General features: G+C 42.8%; 1 protein-coding gene across 1 annotated transcript; it reads left to right on the top strand.

Moving 5' to 3' along the window:
* The first annotated feature begins 18,722 nt into the window (after positions 1–18,722).
* On the top strand, positions 18,723–20,814 carry LOC118384944 (uncharacterized). Its single transcript, XM_035771663.2, has 2 exons — positions 18,723–18,883; positions 20,010–20,814. Exons 1-2 carry the CDS (start codon positions 18,835–18,837, stop codon positions 20,459–20,461), a joined length of 501 nt encoding a protein of 166 aa, XP_035627556.1. The 5' UTR covers positions 18,723–18,834; the 3' UTR covers positions 20,462–20,814.
* Positions 20,815–21,182: the final 368 nt, after the last annotated feature.

Genomic DNA, 21,182 nt, shown 5'->3' with positions numbered 1-21,182 from the left:
GATCACCTTTGACCTGCAGGTCAAGGGTAAGATAGATAAATACACAGCTGAGATATAATTATCCGCTCTGGAGCATTAGACGTGTCTACATTACAGACGGGGTCACTATTCAGTCATACATTTTCCTTTATTGAGTTATCACATTGGAATATAAAGAATGGTGAATAGTTTCTTTCTAGTGATAAAACAATGGCCTACCTATGTTTCCATACTTACTTTTCACATTCTCATGGGATATTTCCTCTCCCTGCAGCTCCCCCGATGATAGTAGATCTGTCTAACCAGCACATGGACCAGGGCCACGGTGTGCTCTGTGTCACAGATGGGGCCCCCACACCCACTGTTCACTGGTACAGCTGTGAAACCATGGGAAAGTAAGAGGGAAAACCCCTGGAAATAAATACTGACCAACACAATGAAGCATATTCAGCCTCTTCAGTTGTGTTGCGACTTTCTCCTCTGAAACTGTAGAGGGTAGTGCAGCGCTAGGGCCACATTTGTAAATATTAGTCATAATTGTTAGACCTGTTGCTTATTTTAGACACACAATAGTCTATAGTTGTTTTTTCAGTCACCCAGTATTTCACTGAGATAGAAAGTCTCATAAATGTACTGAGGAAGTACAGTTCCCGCTCAGCCCAGTCAAAACTGTTCGCTGCTCTGGCTCCCCAATGGTGGAACACACTCCCTCACGACGCCAGGACAGCGGAGTCAATCACCACCTTCCGGAGACACCTGAAACCCCACCTCTTTAAGGAATACCTAGGATAGGATAAAGTAATCCTTCTCACCCCCCTTAAAAGATTTAGATGCACTATTGTAAAGTGGCTGTTCCACTGGATGTCATAAGGTGAATGCACCAATTTGTAAGTCGCTCTGGATAAGAGCGTCTGCTAAATGACTTAAATGTAAATGTAATAAACTGAACAATAATATTTTCCAGGGTTGGGGTCAATTACATTTCAGTTCCAGTTGATTCAAGAAGTAGAATTCCAATTCTCTTCAATGATTTTCAATGAAGAAAACTTGGAAGGGGAATTGGAATTTGGTCTGCTTTCTGAATTGACTGGAATTTAAATGGAATTGACCCCAACTCTGATATTTTTCTATCATCACCAAGAGAATCCACAATTATGACCTCATCACCCAGATGCAGTCGTAAGACCACAGCATGGAAGCACTCTTCTGGCTGACCCAGACAACGGCAGCATTCAGATGAGCAGCTTGAGACACATTGAGACCTGAGGAGTCTACCAGGTCCGCAGCCTGTTGACCTTTCAGGCCATGAACAGTGTTATGTCAGTACGCTGTGAAGCCCGCAACGACAGAGGTCACAGGGCCTGGGACATCAAACTCGTCTCCAACTGTAAGCACTGACTCAGCATGGATTGAAGTCAAGGACTATGACACAATGAAAATAAGTATTTACAGTAACTATCAACAACTGATGTAAAATAATTTTTGATAAACTGATGAAAATACTCTGTGGCTAAAAGAGTACATAACATGCCATTTAGCAGATGCTTTTATCCAAATACATATTTTAAGTATCGGTGGTGCTGAGAATCAAAACCCACTACCCTGGTATTGCAAGAGCCATGTTCTACCAACTGAGCTACAGAGGACCACCTGTTGTATGAGCTCCTATCTCTGTGTGTGTGTCTGCAGCTCTGTTCTCCCAGGTGGCTGTGCTGGCTGCAGTGTTAGTCCTCGTAGTCATCATTGTCATCTTCCTCATTGCCCTCTGGAGAAAGGTGACACGCACACAGAAACCTATCTCCTAATACTAACATATGGGCCCTACCGTATTTAGTGCTTTTCAAGGACCCAACGTCACTTCCCATCACATTTGTGTTGATAGTGATGCTACTGTTGAAGATGAGACTGTAACATTAGGGATGATGACGATAACGGACTGGAGCCTGGCTAGCAGGTCTAAAGAGCCTTCATGTGGAACTGAACTGCCACCTAAGTCACAGCCTTGATGTCATGACAAACATTTGTGTGGGTGTAGGATGGCCTAGTTATTCTAGGTACGTTGAATCAATCTGATTCTATGTATTTACGTGGAATCAACAGCACTCTTTAATTGTCCAAGACATATCTCCCGACATATCTCCCAGTTAAGTATATCATATATATATATATATATAATTTATAAAACTCTGACAGGCTTTTGTTCTCTGCCTTCAGAAGCCCCGCTATGAGATTTGATGGAAGGTGATGGAGTCAGTAAGCTCAGACAGCCACGAGTGCACCTACATCGACCCTATGCACCTGCCCTATGACTGTGAGTGGGAGGTGCCCCGAGACAGCATGGTCCTGAGTGAGGGAATATTACAACTCAGTAAGTCAGTGAATATGTTTTAGCATAATTATGTGAATAGCGTAGCCTATATACTGTATAAATCATACTTTATTGAAATATTTGGCTTTGGCTAAGCTAACAGTGCACCTCATTTTCTGTCACACTAGGTCACACGTTCAGGAGGGTCGTGGAGGCCACAGCATACGGATTTGGTCACACCCAGTCCACCATCTAAGTGGCGGTGAAGATGCTCAAGTGTAAGTGCTTTATGCGTCACCAACAACTTCAAAACAAAACGAAATCCTAAAATGTACACGCAAACCACAGGCCTATGTCCTCTTTCTCTACCACGGAATAGTATTGCAATGCTGTGTGTTCTCCTATTGCATTTGACGGACAACCACAGCAAGAAGAAGTGAGACTCAGCCTCTGATATCTGAGCTGAAAATAACTAGTCCCCTTGGGCCCCATGTAAACATTGTCAACCTACTTGGGACCTGTACCAAATGAGGTGGGAAGTGGGAAGCATACCACAACTTTAACGACTTCGGGTTAGATTCTATCCAATTACCTTTATTCGTCTGTGCACCTTTTACAGGCAATGTTTTTGTGTTGTTGGAGACCGTATTCATGATAAACGCTGCATATGTCAGCTCAAATGGAAATGTTATTTAAATGTCAATCAAGCGCACCGGAATGCAGATCTTCCACAGTTCAGGTTTGAATCTAGGCCTTAACATAATTACCACGTCAGTCAAAGTGCGTGTATTAACAACTGTCCTATATACCTAATCACTGAGTACTGTCGCTACGGCGACTTGGTTGACTACCTCCACAGCAAAAGGCACACCTTCTTGCAGTACTACACAGATTTGTTTAAATGCAGGGATGCTGATATGTGCAGCACTTCACAATCAAAGACATACTGGCACTGACTGTTGTGCCCCTTCGTGTTTGTCAGAGAGAGCAATGGGGTTTACATGGACATGACTAGGGATGATTCTTTAAATTATGTCCCCGTGCAAGAGCTGAGCGATAACGTCAAGTATGCAGGCATTGAGCTGTCGGCCTACGAGACAACCTACCATCAGGACAGCAACCAAGGACAAGGTAGAGATAGTGGATACCATGCTAACCCTCAGCATGAAATAGTGGAAACAATACCAACCCTCAGCCTTTTATAGTGTGGGCGATACTAACCCTCAGCCTGATATAGTGGAAACCATGCTAACCCTCAGCCTTTTATAGTGTGGGCGATACTAACCCTCAGCCTGATATAGTGGAAACCATACTAACCCTCAGCCTTTTATAGTGTGGGCGATACTAACCCTCAGCCTGATATAGTGGAAACCATGCTAACCCTCAGCCTTTTATAGTGTGGGCGATACTAACCCTCAGCCTGATATAGTGGAAAACATGCTAACCCACAGCCTTTTATAGTGTGGGCGATACTAACCCTCAGCCTGATATAGTGGAAACCATACTAACCCTCAGCCTTTTATAGTGTGGGCGATACTAAACCTCAGCCTGATATAGTGGAAACCATGCTAACCCTCAGCCTTTTATAGTGTGGGCGATACTAACCCTCAGCCTGATATAGTGGAAACCATGCTAACCTTCAGCCTGATATAGTGGAAACCATGCTAACCCTCAGCCTTTTATAGTGTGGGCGATACTAAACCTCAGCCTGATATAGTGGAAACCATGCTAACCCTCAGCCTTTTATAGTGTGGGCGATACTAACCCTCAGCCTGATATAGTGGAAACCATGCTAACCCTCAGCCTGATATAGTGGAAACCATGCTAACCCTCAGCCTTTTATAGTGTGGGCGATACTAACCCTCAGCCTGATATAGTGGAAACCATGCTAACCCTCAGCCTTTTATAGTGTGGGCGATACTAACCCTCAGCCTGATATAGTGGAAACCATGCTAACCCTCAGCCTTTTATAGTGTGGGCGATACTAACCCTCAGCCTGATATAGTGGAAACCATGCTAACCCTCAGCCTGATACATTGGGAAACATACTAACCCTCAGCCTGTTATAGTGGAAACATACTAACCCTCAGCCTGATATAGTGTGGGCGATACTAAACCTCAGCCTGATATAGTGGAAACCATGCTAACCCTCAGCCTTTTATAGTGTGGGCGATACTAACCCTCAGCCTGATATAGTGGAAACCATGCTAACCCTCAGCCTGATATAGTGGAAACCATGCTAACCCTCAGCCTTTTATAGTGTGGGCGATACTAACCCTCAGCCTGATATAGTGGAAACCATGCTAACCCTCAGCCTTTTATAGTGTGGGCGATACTAACCCTCAGCCTGATATAGTGGAAACCATGCTAACCCTCAGCCTGATACATTGGGAAACATACTAACCCTCAGCCTGTTATAGTGGAAACATACTAACCCTCAGCCTGATATAGTGTGGGCGATACTAACCCTCAGCCTGATATAGTGGAAACCATAATAACCCTCAGCCTGATACATTGGGAAACATACTAACCCTCAGTCTGTTATAGTGGAAACCATACTAAACCTCAGCCTTTTATAGTGTGGGCGATACTAATCCTCAGCCTGATATAGTGGAAACCATGCTAACCCTCAGCCTGATATAGTGGAAACCATGCTAACCCTCAGCCTTTTATAGTGTGGGCGATACTAACCCTCAGCCTGATATAGTGGAAACCATGCTAACCCTCAGCCTTTTATAGTGTGGGCGATACTAACCCTCAGCCTGATATAGTGGAAACCATACTAACCCTCAGCCTTTTATAGTGGAAACCATGCTAACCCTCAGCCTTTTATAGTGTGGGCGATACTAACCCTCAGCCTGATATAGTGGAAACCATGCTAACCCTCAGCCTTTTATAGTGTGGGCGATACTAACCCTCAGCCTGATATAGTGGAAACCATGCTAACCCTCAGCCTGATATAGTGGAAACCATGCTAACCCTCAGCCTCATATAGTGGAAACCATGCTAACCCTCAGCCTGATACATTGGGAAACATACTAACCCTCAGCCTGTTATAGTGTGGGCGATACTAACCCTCAGCCTGATATAGTGGAAACCATGCTAACCCTCAGCATGAAATAGTGGAAACAATACCAACCCTCAGCCTTTTATAGTGTGGGCGATACTAACCCTCAGCATGAAATAGTGGAAACAATACCAACCCTCAGCCTTTTATAGTGTGGGCGATACTAACCCTCAGCCTGATATAGTGGAAACCATACTAACCCTCAGCCTTTTATAGTGTGGGCGATACTAACCCTCAGCCTGATATAGTGGAAACCATACTAACCCTCAGCCTTTTATAGTGTGGGCGATACTAACCCTCAGCCTGATATAGTGGAAACCATGCTAACCCTCAGCATGAAATAGTGGAAACAATACCAACCCTCAGCCTTTTATAGTGTGGGCGATACTAACCCTCAGCCTGATATAGTGGAAACCATGCTAACCCTCAGCCTTTTATAGTGTGGGCGATACTAACCCTCAGCCTGATATAGTGGAAACCATACTAACCCTCAGCCTTTTATAGTGTGGGCGATACTAACCCTCAGCCTGATATAGTGGAAACCATGCTAACCCTCAGCCTTTTATAGTGTGGGCGATACTAACCCTCAGCCTGATATAGTGGAAACCATGCTAACCCTCAGCCTTTTATAGTGTGGGCGATACTAACCCTCAGCCTGATATAGTGGAAACCATGCTAACCCTCAGCCTGATATAGTGGAAACCATGCTAACCCTCAGCCTCATATAGTGGAAACCATGCTAACCCTCAGCCTTATACATTGGGAAACATACTAACCCTCAGCCTGTTATAGTGTGGGCGTTACTAACCCTCAGCCTGATATAGTGGAAACCATGCTAACCCTCGGCCTGATATAGTGGAAACAATACCAACCCTCAGCCTTTTATAGTGGAAACAACACTAACCCTCACCCTGATATAGTGGAAACAACACTAACCCTCAGCCTGATATAGAGCTAACCATTCTAACCCTCAGCCTGTTATAGTGGAAACAATTATAACCCTCAGCCTTTTATAGTGTGAACCATACTAACCCTCAGCCTGTTATAGTGGACACCATACTAACCCTCAGCCTGTTATAGTGGAAACCATACTAACCCTCAGCCTGTTATAGTGGAAACCATACTAACCCTCAGCCTGATATATTGGGCAAAATACTAACGATCAGCCTGATATAGTGGAAACAATACCAACCCGTAGCCTGATATAGTGCAAACCAGACTAACCCTCAGCCTGTTATAGTGGAAACCATACTAACCCTCAGCCTGTTATAGTGGAAACCATACTAACCCTCAGCCTGTTATAGTGGAAACCATACTAACCCTCAGCCTGATATATTGGGCAAAATACTAACGATCAGCCTGATATAGTGGAAACAATACCAACCCGTAGCCTGATATAGTGCAAACCAGACTAACCCTCAGCCTGTTATAGTGGAAACCATACTAACCCTCAGCCTGTTATAGTGGAAACCATACTAACCCTCAGCCTGATATATTGGGCAAAATACTAACGATCAGCCTGATATAGTGGAAACAATACTTACTGTCACGACTTCTGCCGAAGTAGGTCCCTCTCCTTCTTTGGGCAGTGTTCAGCGGTCGACGTCACTGGCTTTCTAGACACCACCGATCTATGTTTCATTTTCGTTTTGTTTTGTCTTGATCATACACACCTGGTTTCTATTCCATTAATTATGTTCCTTATTTAACCCTCTGATTTCCCTCTCTGTTTGTGCGTTATTGTTTGTCATGTGGGTTCTCGTTGTTCGTGCTTGGGATTATTGTGTTTGTTCCTTGTTGGAATCTTACTTATTTTGGAGAACATTTTGGATGATTACTCAGAACTGTGTCCTGCGCCTGACTCTGCATTTTTCCATGTTACCAATGTCCTCACAGAAAAACGCACCAACAAATGGAGTCAGCAGGTACAGCCAGCCCTCCTCTCCCAATGGTGGAAGAGATGAGGAGCCTGTTCAGCAGCACGCGACCATGCTAGAGTCTTGGTACAGCCACGAATCGCGTGCTGCAAACCATGGACCAATTGGAGAGAGGTGGTTTTCCGGTTCACCCATCAGCACCTTCCCAGCTTCCACAACAACCAATCCAGAGATCCACACTTCCTTCATCAGAATCCAGTGGGATTCAACTCTCGCTCCCGGGAGTATATGATGGCACGGCTGCCGGGTGCCATGGGTTCCTACTCCAGCTGGAGCTCTACCCGGCAGCTGTTCAGCCAGCTCCCTCAGGACGCGAGAGAGTGAGCGCCCTCATCTCTTGTCTGACTGGAAAAGCATTGGTCTGGGCCAACGCCATCTGGGGAGAAGAAGGCCCAAAGTAGGACAATTACGAAGATTTCACCCGCCGCTTCAGGGCAGTTTTCGATCATCCTCCTGAGGGGAGTGCAGCGGGGGAACGTTTATTCCATTTAAGACAGGGGATGAAGAGCGCTCAAGAGTTCGCTCTGGATTTTAGAACTCTGGCCGCCAGCGCAGGATGGAATGAGCGGGCCCTGAACAACCGCTACAGGTGTAGTTGACGCGAGGACATTTGTAGGGAGTTAGCCTGCAGGGACACCACACTGAACCTGGACCAGCTGGTAGACCTATCCATCCGGATGGATAACCTGTTGGCATCCCGCGGACGTCCAGATCGGGGAACTGTGTCCTGCGCCTGACTGCCTTTTTCCATGTTACCAACAGTCCTCACACTTACCCTCAGCCTGATATAGAGTGAACCAAACTAACCCCCAGCCTGTTATAATGGAAACAGACTAACCCTCAGCCTGTTATAATGGAGACTAACCCTCACCCTGTTATAATGGAAACAGACAACCCTCACCCTGTTATAATGGAAACAGACTAACCCTCACCCTGTTATAATGGAAACAGACTAACCCTCAGCCTGTTATAATGGAAACAGACTAACCCTCACCCTGTTATAATGGAAACAGACTAACCCTCACCCTGTTATAATGGAAACAGACAAACCCTCACCCTGTTATAATGGAAACAGACTAACCCTCACCCTGTTATAATGGAAACAGACTAACCCTCAGCCTGTTATAATGGAAACAGACTAACCCTCACCCTGTTATAGTGTGATCCATACTAACCCTCACCCTGTTATAATGGAAACAGACTAACCCCCACCCTGTTATAATGGAGACTAACCCTCAGCCTGATATCGTGTTGGAAACATTTAAACTTCCCTGTCAGACAGATGGTGGGTAGACATTGTCTCTGATGTTGAAATTAAGAGACCAAAATAGGGAAGCCTCTCACTCCACCTTGATGTTTGACATGCAAGCGGCTTCCATAAAATTATTGTTAATGTTTCAACCTCTTGTGTAACCAGACATTGCTTTTTAAACAGTACTTTGATCAAAACCATCAGCTTGTCTCAGAGTTTGTGACTATTGTTTGTTCTCTGTTATGTTGCTCAGGCCAAGAGAGAGCAGACATGGCGTTATCAGTGACTCCCCTATTCTGAGATGCACTGATCTAGTGGGGTTCAGTTACCAGGTGGCTAAGGGCATGGACTTCCTGTCATCCAAGAACATATGACTCATTACAGCTGGCTTTTAACAGATTGATTCACAATCCCATCTCATTAATACCGGATCATGCAATGACTTTTCATGCCATGTCACATCAAACATTCATTCATTACTGATGCCGCGTGGAAATAATCTTACTGAACCCACAAGGCACTTCAATAACAGCTTGTCTGAACTGTTGTCCCTGTCCTCACGCTCTCGTCTGCGAGGAAAAGCTGGTTAAGATCTGTGATTTTGGCTTGGCCCATGACGTCATGAACAACTCCAACTACATAGCCAAACGCAGAATGAGTTCTTTAATATATATATATAAGGTATTTTACTTTATTGAACAGAGATAGAGAGGATGAGAGTGAGGAAAGAGGTTGTGTCGAAGGGCAGTAGTGTCACGGCTGGCTGAAGGACTGGACCAAAGGGCAGCATGGTAAGCGTACATTTTAACTTTATTTAAAAATGACGCAGACAAAACGAAGAACAAAAAGACAAACCGTGAAGCTTTGGGCTATGTGCCCTGAACAAAGACAAACCGTGAAGCTTTGGGCTATGTGCCCTGAACAAAGACAAACCGTGAAGCTTTGGGCCATGTGCCCTGAACAAAGACAAACCGTGAAGCTTTGGGCCATGTGCCCTGAACAAAGACAAACCGTGAAGCTTTGGGCCATGTGCCCTGAACAAAGACAAACCGTGAAGCTTTGGGCCATGTGCCCTGAACAAAGACAAACCGTGAAGCTTTGGGCCATGTGCCCTGAACAAAGACAAACCGTGAAGCTTTGGGCCATGTGCCCTGAACAAAGACAAACCGTGAAGCTTTGGGCTATGTGCCCTGAACAAAGACAAACCGTGAAGCTTTGGGCCATGTGCCCTGAACAAAGACAAACCGTGAAGCTTTGGGCTATGTGCCCTGAACAAAGACAAACCGTGAAGCTTTGGGCCATGTGCCCTGAACAAAGACAAACCGTGAAGCTTTGGGCTATGTGCCCTGAACAAAGACAACGTTAACTTCCCACAAAACAGGTGGGGGAAAAGGGTAGCCAAGTATGGTTCTCAATCAGAGACAACGATAGACAGCTGCCTCTGATTGAGAACCACACCCGGCCAACCACCTGGAAATAGAAAATCATAGAACATAGAACATAGACTGCCCACCCAAATCACACCCTGACCAAACCAAAATAGAGACATAAAACGCTCTATACGGTCAGGGCGTGACAAGTAGGCTGGATTTGAACCTATGCCAACAGTGTAGACGTGTGTCGGAGGCTGCCGAAATCCCGCCAGACCAGCTACCGTTGCCTACAAGGTAGGTTGACTTCATTTGTTTAGCTTTTATTGTAGTGTATTTGTGTACAGGCCATTTAAAGAAGTATAGTGTGTGTAGCAGGGGCACAACTGTAACTGGGGAATGTGATACAAAACAGGGAAACGGTGACTTTAGGACCATGCGGATGCCTCCGAGGGGTTGGAATGACTGTTTGGAGGGTTTCTCCGACTGGATAAAAAAAATACGGTACCAGTCAAAAGTTTGGACACACCTACTCATTACAGGGTTTTTCTTTATTCATTACCATTTTCTACATTGTAGAATAATAGCGAAGACATCAAAACTATGAAATAACACATATGGAATCATGGAGTAACCAAAAAAGTGTTAAACAAATCAAAATATATTTGATATTTGATATTATTCAAGGTAACCACCCTTTGCCTTGATGACAGCTTTGCACATGGAGGGGAAGTAACCATCAAACAGCCATTATGTTCTGAGGTGAAAGTGATTGAAACTGAAACACTGTTTTTATAAGGAACTTCCAGAAGTGGGTTAATTTCACATACTTTGCGCAAACTATTTTTTTTTGTCTTGTTGGTTCTGTACATCCTGAATGTAAAATATGTTTTAGCTAAAAAAGCTGGCATCGAAAATGTTCCGAGGGTTTTTTAAACACTAAAACTTCCCACTGGATTGAAGTTGTTGTTGCCAGAATATCTTTGAGTTATGCGAAATCTGGGCTGCGGACTCTTTTCAACTGAGGTTTTTTTGTTGCGGTAGCTCAGGAGAGGATGTGAAACAGCTTTCCCAGAGTCTTTATGGTATAGACGGTACAAGACTTTGGTCAGACTACCAAAACAATGTCAATTTGTGTCTCTGTACCACAAACAGAAGGTAATTTGCCACAAATACATCTGTAATTCTATATTACACCTGTCTTGACCTAAATTGGGTTACCTAATGTCCTCTATAACTCAATAGGTTACCTAATGTCCTCTTTAGCTCAATATGTTACCCAATTTCCTCTGTAGCTCAATGGGTTACCTAATGTCGTCTGTAGCTCAATAGGGTACCTAATTTCCTCTGTAGCTCAATGGGTTACCTAATGTCGTCTGTAGCTCAATAGGGTACCTAATGTCCTCTAGCTCAATGGGTTACCTAATGTCGTCTGTAGCTCAATAGGGTACCTAATGTCCTCTAGCTCAATGGGTTACCTAATGTCGTCTGTAGCTCAATAGGGTACCTAATGTCCTCTAGCTCAATGGGTTACCTAATGTCATCTGTAGCTCAATAGGGTACCTAATGTCCTCTAGCTCAATGGGTTACCTAATGTCGTCTGTAGCTCAATAGGGTACCTAATGTCCTCTAGCTCAATGGGATACCTAATGTCCTCTAGCTCAATGGGTTACCTAATGTCGTCTGTAGCTCAATAGGGTACCTAATGTCCTCTGTAGCTCAATAGGTTACCTAATGTCATCTGTAGCTCAATAGTTAACCTAATGTCCTCTGTAGCTCAATAGTTAACCTAATGTCCTCTGTAGCTCAATAGTTAACCTAATGTCTGCTGCAGCTCAATAGTTAACCTAATGTCCTCTGTAGCTCAATAGGTTACCTAATGTCATCTGTAGCTCAATAGTTAACCTAATGTCCTCTGTAGCTCAATAGTTAACCTAATGTCCTCTGTAGCTCAATAGTTAACCTAATGTCTGCTGCAGCTCAATAGGGTACCTAATGTCTGCTGCAGCTCAATAGGGTACCTAATGTCCTCTGTAGCTCAATAGTTAACCTAATGTCTGCTGCAGCTCAGTGGATTACCTAACAGCACGCATGACTGTACGTCGCTTTGGATAAAAGCATCTGCTAAATGGCATATATTAATGTATGTCTCTGATATTGTACACATTCCTGCCACTGAAGTGGATGGCTCCAGAGAGTATCTTCCAGAACCTCTATGTTACGGTTTTCTTCTGGTGAAAGAGAGGAGGACCAAAATGCAGCGTGGTTATCTTTATACATCTTTAATGAAAGATGCAAAATACAAACAATTTACAAAACAAAAAAATGTGAAAAACCAAAACAGCCCTATCTTGTGCAACAAACACAGAGACAGGAACAATCACCCACGAAATACTCAAAGAATATGGCTGCCTAAATATGGTTCCCAATCAGAGACAACGATAAACACCTGCCTCTTGATTGAGAACCACTCTAGGCAACCATAGACGTACCTAGAATACTATACTAAACACAACCCCATTAATCTACTAAACCCCTAGACAAGACAAACACATAATCACCCATGTCACACCCTGGCCTAACCACAATAATAAAGAAAACACAAAATACTAAGGCCAGGGCGTGGCACTCTACAGAACCTTGAGTGATGTTTGGTCTTTTGGCATTCTGCTTTGGGAGATTAAATCAAATCAAATGTTATTAGTCACATGCGCCAAATACAACAGGTTTAGACCTTGCAGTGAAATGCTTACTTGCAAACCAACAATGCAGTTAAAAAAATATGAAACAAATACAAATAAGAAATAAAAGTAACAAGTAATTAAAGAGCAGCAATAAAATAACAATAGCAAGACTATATACAGGGGGGTACCGGTACAGACTCAATGTGTGGGGGCACCGGTTAGTCGAGGTAATTGAGGTAATATGTACATATAGGTAGAGTTATTAAAGTGACTATGCATGGATGATAACAACATAGAGTAGCAGATGTGTGAAGGAGGGGGGAATGCAAATAGTCTGGGGAGCCATTTGATTAGATCATCAGGAGTCTTATAGCTTGGGGGTAGAAACTGTTTAGAAGCCTCTTGGACCTAGACTTGGCACTCTGGTACCGCTTCCCATGCGGTAGCAGAGAGAACAGTCTATGACTAGGGTGGCTGGAGTCTTTGACCATTTTTAGGGCCTTCCTCTGACACCGCCTGGTATAGAGGTCCTAGATGGCAGGAAGCTTTGCCCCAGTGATGTACTGGGTCATATGCACTACTCTCTGTAGTGCCTTGCGGTCGGAGGCCCGAGCAGTTGCCATACCAGGCAATGATGCAACCATTCAGGATGCTCTCAATGGTGCAGCTGTAGAACCTTTTGAGGATCTGAGGACCCATGCCAAATCTTTGCAGTCTCCTGATGGGGAATAGGTTTTGATGTGCCCTCTTCACGACTGTCTTGGTGTGCTTGGACCATTAGTTTGTTGGTGATGTGGACACCAAAGAACTTGAAGCTCTCAACCTGCTCCACTACAGCCCCGTCGATGAGAATGGGGGCGTGCTCTGTCCTCTTTTTCCTGTAGTCCACAATCATCTCCTTTGTCTTGATCACATTGAGGGAGAGGTTGTTGTCCTTGCACCACACGGTCAGGTCTTGGACCTCCTCCCCACAGGCTGTCTTGCCGTTGTCGTTGACAGGCCTACCACTGTTGTGTCATTGGCAAACTTAATGATGGTGTTGGAGTTGTGCCTGGCGTGCAGTCATGAGTGAACAGGGAGTGCAGGAGGGGACTGAGCAGGCACCCCTGAGGGGCCCCAGTGTTGAGGATCAGCGTGGTGGATGTGTTGTTACCTACCCTTATCACCTGGGGGCGACCCTCTTAACCCTAGGTAAATAGAATATTCTCTGCATATTACGGATGTATTTTAATTTATTGCAACTAGAGATCATTTATGAATACATGTCTCGATATTTGTTATGTGCTCTGTTTTTGCCTAACTTCAGGAGGAATGCCCTATCCTGACATTCCCGTGAATCAACAGTTCTACACTGCATTGAAGAGAGGCTATAGGATGCCCAAACCCACTCATGCTACAGACAAGATCTGAGGCCTCATCCGTCTCTCTTTGTCTGTAGGAATATTTGTGGTTGTAAGTAAAGCATAGGACAAGGTGACATTAACTCTGAGTTTGATGATGTGAGCTATGAGCTATGATGTCATGTGTAAGTGTTGATGAGAAATTGGAGAAGAGGCCACAGTTCTCCTCTCTAGCTCATTCGATGGGAAACCTGCTGACTAAGACTTACAGAAAGGTAAAGACAACCATGATAGATCATCCTCAACACTATGGCCATTTAATATGTTGATTTCTCATGTATATCTACAATTAGTAGATACATATAATTTCCAAACCCATCCAAGAAATACACCCAGGTGAATAAGAGCTTTCCCGAAGAGCGACCACGCTGTAGTCAAAACCAAACCTAGACCAGCAGGGAACCAGTCTCCTCGGGGGATCTAGGAGGGCAGAAGACAGGAGAGACCTGGGAGGAGGCTGGCCCCTCCCAGACTGAATACATCATCAACATCCCAGATATCCATGCAGTCATAGAGGCAGAAGCAGGAGGTGGTGAGGTGCTGAACACCGCCACACAGAGTACATCAAGGTAACATAGGACGTTCTCTCCACAGAGTGTGTGTCTAATCTGTAAAACCTGTGGCTGCCAGTTTGCCACAGGAAGTGTGACTGCGTGACTGTGTGAGTCAGGGGCAGAATTTGACGATTGCCCAATTCTGCACTGCCTCATGTCATGGCAGCTTTCCTTCAAAGCTTTTTGGATGTTGGGTTTTTGTTTCTTGCTTATTGTTATCAATAATTGGTCAGTGACACTCAGGCTTACGATAACACTGTTTATTGATTTTCCTCTGAGAGTAATAAAGCCGTAATAAAGTAAAACCACTCTTTTTTTTCTACCTTCCATTAATAGCATGACTGACCATTATAATACTGATAGAGCCTCCCTAGTTGAGCCAGAAACCTTCCTAGAAGAGCCAGTAGGCAGCACAGAGGAAGAGGTACAGTTGAAGTCGGAAGTTTACATACACTAAGGTTGGAGTCATTAAAACTCATTTTTCAACCACATCACAAATGACTTGTTATCAAACTAGAGTTTTGACAAGTCGGGTAGGACATCTACTTTGTGCATGACACAAGTATTTTTTCCAATAATGTTTACAGACAGATTATTTCACCTATAATTCACTGAACTCCGTTACCCATTGGGTCAGACGTTTACATATACTAAGTTGACTGCCTTTAAACAGCTTGGAAAATTCCAGAAAATTATGTCATGGCTTTAGAAGCTTCTGATAGGCTAATTGACATAATTTGAGTCAATTGGAGGCCTACCTTCAAACTCAGTGCCTCTTTGCTTGACATCATGGGAAAATCAAAAGAAGTCAGCCAAGACCTCAGAAAAAAATTGTAGACCTCCACAAGTCTGGTTCATCATTGGGAGCAGTTTCCAAACGCCTGAAGGTACCACGTACAAACAATAGTACGCAAGTATAAACATCATGAGACCACGGAGCCGTCATACCGCTCAGGAAGGAGATGCGTTCTGTCTCCCAGAGATGTATGTCCTTTGGTGCGAAAAGTGCAAATCAGTCCAAGAACAACAGCAAAGGACCTTGTGAAGATGCTTGAGGAAACAGGTACAAACGTATGTATATCCACAGTAAAACGAGTCCTATATCGACATAACCTGAAAGGCCGCTCAGCAAGGAAGAAGCCACTGCTCCAAAACCGCCAAAAAAGCCAGACTAAGGTTTGCAACTGCACATAGGAACAAAGATCATACTTTTTGGAAAACCTTCCTCTGGTCTGATGAAACACAAATAGAACTGTTTGGCCATGATGACCATCGTTATGTTTGGAGGAAAAAGGGGAGGCTTGCAAGCCGAAGAACACCATCCCAAACGTGAAGCATGGGGGTGGCAGCATCATGTTGTGGGGGTGCTTTGCTGCAGGAGAGACTGGTGAATTTCACAAAATAGATGGCATCATGAGGCATGAAAATTATGTGGATATATTGAAGCAACATCTCAAGGCATCAGTCAGGAAGTTGAAGCTTGGTCGCAAATGGGTCTTCCAAATGGACAATGACCCCAAGCATACTTCCAAAGTTGTGGCAAAATGGCTTAAGAACAACAAAGTCAAGGTATTGGAGTGGCCATCACAAAGCACTGATCTCAATCCTATAGAAAATGTATAAGAAGAACTGAAAAAGCGTGTGCGAGCAAGGAGGCCAACAAACCTGACTCAGTTACACCAGCTCTGTCAGGAGGAATGGGGAAAAATTCACCCAACTTATTGTGGGAAGCTTGTGCCAGGGTACCTGAAACGTTTTACCCTAGTTATCAAAGGCAATGCTACCAAATACTAACTGAGTGTATGTAAACGTCTGACCCACTGGGAATGTGATGAAAGAAATAAAAGCTGAAATAAATCATTCTCTCTTCTATTATTCTGACATTTCACATTCTTAAAATAAAGTGGGCATCCTAACTGACCTACGAGAGGGAATTGTTACTTGGATTAAATGTCAGGAATTGTGAAAAACGGAGTTTAAATGTATTTGGCGAAGGTGTATGTAAACTTCTTACTTCAACTGCATCTGCCCTCACACAAGAAGATTGTCTCCCCCAGTCTCCATGCATCCCTGAAGTGGAGGAGAGTTTCCTGTAGCCTCATTAGGGAGCTGATGTTAGAGGAGTCTATTATACAGAACAATGTTGCACATGACAATGTGTGTTAGTTAAACACGAATGTTGCAGGCCCTTTTAGGAAACATTATCTGGTTATTATATTTCTCGTCATTATTTTTGTATATTAGGGATATATACCTGCTTTCCCCAGTAACTATTCCCCAGGTCATTGCTGTAAATGAGAATGTGTTCTCAGTCAACTTACCTGGTAAAATAAGGGTAAAAATACATTTTAAAAAATGTAAAAAGGTACTTTTTCCATTTTCATTTTATGATTTACAAAAACAGGGTAGCCTAGTGGTCCTTCTGTAGCTCAGTTGGTAGAGCATGGTGCTTGTAACGCCAGGGTAGTGGGTTCGATCCCTGGGACCACCCATACGTAGAATGTATGCACACATGACTGTAAGTCGCTTTGGATAAAAGCGTCTGCTAAATGGCATATATTATTATTATTATATATATTAGAGCGTTGGACTAGTAACCGGAAAGTTGCAAGTTCAAACCTCTGAGCTGACAAAGTACAAATCTGTCGTTCTGCCCGAGAACAGGCAGTTAACCCACTGTTCCTAGGCCGTAATTGTAACTAAGAATTTGTTCTTAACTGACTTGCCTAGTTAAATAAATAAAAATGTCAATGGAAACTGTCATTATTACATGCAATTGTTATCTAATCAAAGTTGTCAAATTGTAAAGAAAAGTATATTTGAAGAGAGAATACATCATTTATATAGAATGTACAGATGTAGGATCTTAATTTGATCATCCTGTTGCAGGAGAACTTGTAGTGTATTTGAGGTTTATCTGAGTTTTTTTATTTCCACTTCAAATTTCAGACTTGATTTTCCCATACAAAAAAATGGAGCAACCCTTTACAAAAATGTCCATTAATTATAATCCACATAATAATTCACATTTCCTGTTGCTAATAATTCACATTTCCTGTTCACATTTTCTGTAAGTTTGCAGTAATGTAACTCTTATATTTGCCCCTCTCATTCTTATCAAATGCCTTACCAATTTAAAACTAAATCAAGTTTTGAATTATTGATTAAAAACATTAAGCACTAAAGGGTATTCTAGATCATTCCACACGTAAAAACTAGAAGCAGGTCTACCCAATCCAAAGGTTCTCATGCTATTTGTTGGTCAGGGATGTTCCATCAGGTTTCAGTAGCATATTAAAGACACTGATTGTAAATGTCAGAATTCATTTGTTTCATAAATAGTACAAAATATCTTTGTTGTGCCTAATCTGTTTGCCTGGCTAGAGCATTGTCTTATACAGAATACTGTTGAACTTCCAGCTCTGTACTGAAAGGTCTATGGCTAGTATCCTTGAGTGTCAACTCAAACACATTGAAAGGGCGGCATTTGATACTTCACATGCAATTTCTTGAGATGTATTAAATGACGTAGTTTTCATGATGTTTAAAAGATTTTTCTAATGTCTTTGAAAATCAAATGAAGTGCTTTTATTGTTTAGAATTGTGTCCTCTTTCAATTTGTGCTCTCTGTATTGTATAAATCATATATATATATATATAGTTTGTACTGTACCTATATAACAAAGCAATGAAAGGTATATATGCACTTTGCAATACTGTAACCGTTGTTTTCCCTGTTCTGTTCGGTATCCTACGTAATAGTAAGATGGAAAAACACGCTGTGAGGGACCATTCTGAATAAGCTGAAGAATGCTGTCGATATCTAAGCTTCTTAGATGGGAAGAAAAGTACACATATCTATTTTTAATTAACTCCCTATATTAATTGACATGCCTACATTGATACACAGCAAATGTACTGCAAGGTGTTTCAGTGGAATTTGACTTATTTCTATTTCAAATACATGTCGTAAAAATGTTTACTCTTATTTCCACTCATGTCTAACTTAACTGGCCGTCTGTAAATACGTTGTATAAACATTGTTATACTTTACTAAAAGACAACGACTCATCCATCAAAAGAATTCAGAACACACAAACTACTTTAATATGTACTGGCTGTAAGCACTGTGGGAGGTGAGTTAGGGGAAGTTGTATTGATATCAAGACTGACAAGCCACCCCAGTCAACCAGTTCCTTAACAACCCTTGAGTAGAGCGGACAGACTACCCAGAGGACAGACATATAGACAGAGACCAACAGAGACAGTGAGAGGGACAGAATATGCTCTTCCTAGCCCTTTTCCTGGGCATCATGCTCTGCACAGCACAAGGTAAGCACATTAATCAATGTGAGACTGTAGGAAGTGTTTTAAAATCAGCTCCTTTGTTCTCTGAATATTGTTCAGGAGATGTGTCATGATTTGTTTTAACCAACGAGACCTCATTTAAATGTTCATGAGTTGTTTTGATATTTTTTTTAAATACCAACTTTTTTTGTATTTTGCATTGATAAAATTGCCATCAAAACAGTCAAATACATTTGTTTAAAATATTTAACAGAATAGATACATGCGATTTAATCTTAATTACATTTTTATGACAATTCATCTTTTTTTCCCCCAAAATGTAACCATGGATGTAACAGAATTTGGACTCAAATGGATAAAATGTCATAGTGAAGACTGTTACAGTGAGAGCAGGTGTTTAGCTTTGTGGGTTCTGGCATCTGAGAGCAGGGGGGACAGGAGGGGTCACAGGGGGTGGGGGGTAGACACAGAGCTAACAGAACATGTCCAGCTCCTGGTGGTTCCCCCCACTCCGCCGCCTCCCCAGAAAAAGCAGAAGTGAGAGTGGGATTGGGAAACAGGCACCCCGATGACCTGGATCCGTCCAGCAAGTCCCGAGCACAATGTGTTTCCTGGAGCTAGATGCTATCGGGGGTTCCGTTAAAAATAATTCCACACACAAAAAGACACATGCTTCAACCCTTCTTAGGAACACTCTCATTTCCCCTTTTTTTCCCTGAAAAAAAACACTCAAATATGAAATAGACAGAAAACCCTTTATTGCAAAAATAATTATCTCTGGTGACGTTGATGTATACCAAGGAAATTATTTTTATCACCACCTTTCTATCGATGATACCTAAGGCATTGAAATTGAAATAACTCACAATTCACCATATGATAAAATTATATGTCAGTAACAGCAAATTACATAACTCTGGTACTGAAGTGTTGGCATCATGCCTGACAGAGGAGAAATTCAAGACGATGCGCTTCACTGATTCAAAGTAAGTGGATTGTTTGATGTCCATTTTAGTATTTTATACAATACAAGTGATATACTGTGTTGTACAGTCAAATAAAATGTATTTTTCTTGCAGGTTTGTTTCTTTGTATTAAAATGGGAAGTCTTCACTCAACAATGAGACAATTTGTTTTCACCCTCTTTCAGGTGACAAAGAACCCCCTGCCAGTGAACCAGTTGGCATGACCATGGGGGACCTTAAACCAGTCTTCCTCCCAGCCAACCCAGAGTTCAGTCAGGCTCCCCCAGACCCGGTGGTAGCCCCTACGCCTCTATGCTGTGGAGTGGATGAGCTGAAACAGTTACTCTCCCAACATACCCGGGACCAGCGAGAAGCTGCTACCTGGAAAGGAGAGGTGGTCAAGGCGCTGTCTCAGCTGGTCCAGGAGCACAGAGAGGTGTCCAGTGGCCAGAGGGAGGTCATCAACCTTCTGAAAGCCATGAAGGACCAGGGAGCTCAGCACCTGAATAACCTGCAGAACCTGGGCAGACACCAGAGTCTTCTGGTGGAGAACCACCAGGCCCTGCTGCTGCAGGTGTCCCGCATCTCCACCCACCTCCAGGACCTGGCCAAGAAACCCAACGCTGCCAGCCAATGACATGCTAAAATCTTAACCTGCATGAGACAGGCTGTCCAATCAGGAGGAATAAGCTTCATAACAAACTAAGCAGCAGTTCAATCCAGTTTCAGATTGTGGGCAATAACATGCTACTAAACCAAATTTGGTCAATAAGGCATACAATATATAATGCATTGATCAAGTCAATTTGCTTGTATGGATTTAACAATTAACTGATGAACCAATCACAGTCTGATATCCCAATACTAAATCACATTATCTGATTTGTTTATTTTTTACTGTTTTAGATTATAACATCCATGATTGATTACCAATGTATAGTATCACTCTCTGAATCGCCTAAAAACCAAATAAACAGATTCAAAATAACAGTTATTTTACAAGTCTTCTTTGTGATGCGCCGCCATTTCCTGGTTGCTAAAATTCTAATACTTTACCTAATTCCAGTTAATGTGGCAAAGCAAACCATGTAGAGAATCATGGTAGAATCCAAACTGCAGTGAAATATCTTTTCAATAACCAACAATATTGTAATTTCAGCTGTTTGAAGATGGTGTACAAACTAGAAAGTAAAAGATGCAACAACTAAACTTAAGAATGGGAGGCATAGAAATAGAGCACATAGAACAGATATACTGCTTCTTAGACTTTCTTTCAATGGGAATTACAGATCTATAACTCACATTTCTTTGTGAGTTTGGTGGGGTCGCCCCAAAAAAAGTTACATATTGTAGCTTTA

This window comes from Oncorhynchus keta, chromosome 6, assembly GCF_023373465.1.
Source record: "Oncorhynchus keta strain PuntledgeMale-10-30-2019 chromosome 6, Oket_V2, whole genome shotgun sequence".
NCBI lineage: Eukaryota > Metazoa > Chordata > Actinopteri > Salmoniformes > Salmonidae > Oncorhynchus > Oncorhynchus keta.
Note: the sequence above shows the minus strand (reverse complement) of the source record. Positions and strands in the feature narration are given on the sequence as shown.

What these genes read in the sequence shown, in the direction of transcription:
- LOC118384944 (XM_035771663.2), top strand. Translation starts at nt 18,835, where the DNA reads ATGCTCTTCCTAGCCCTTTTCCTGGGCATCATGCTCTGCACAGCACAA. An exon ending in CATGCTCTGCACAGCACAAG is followed by an intron (nt 18,884 to 20,009) that starts GTAAGCACATTA and finishes ACCCTCTTTCAG; the next exon opens with GTGACAAAGAACCCCCTGCC.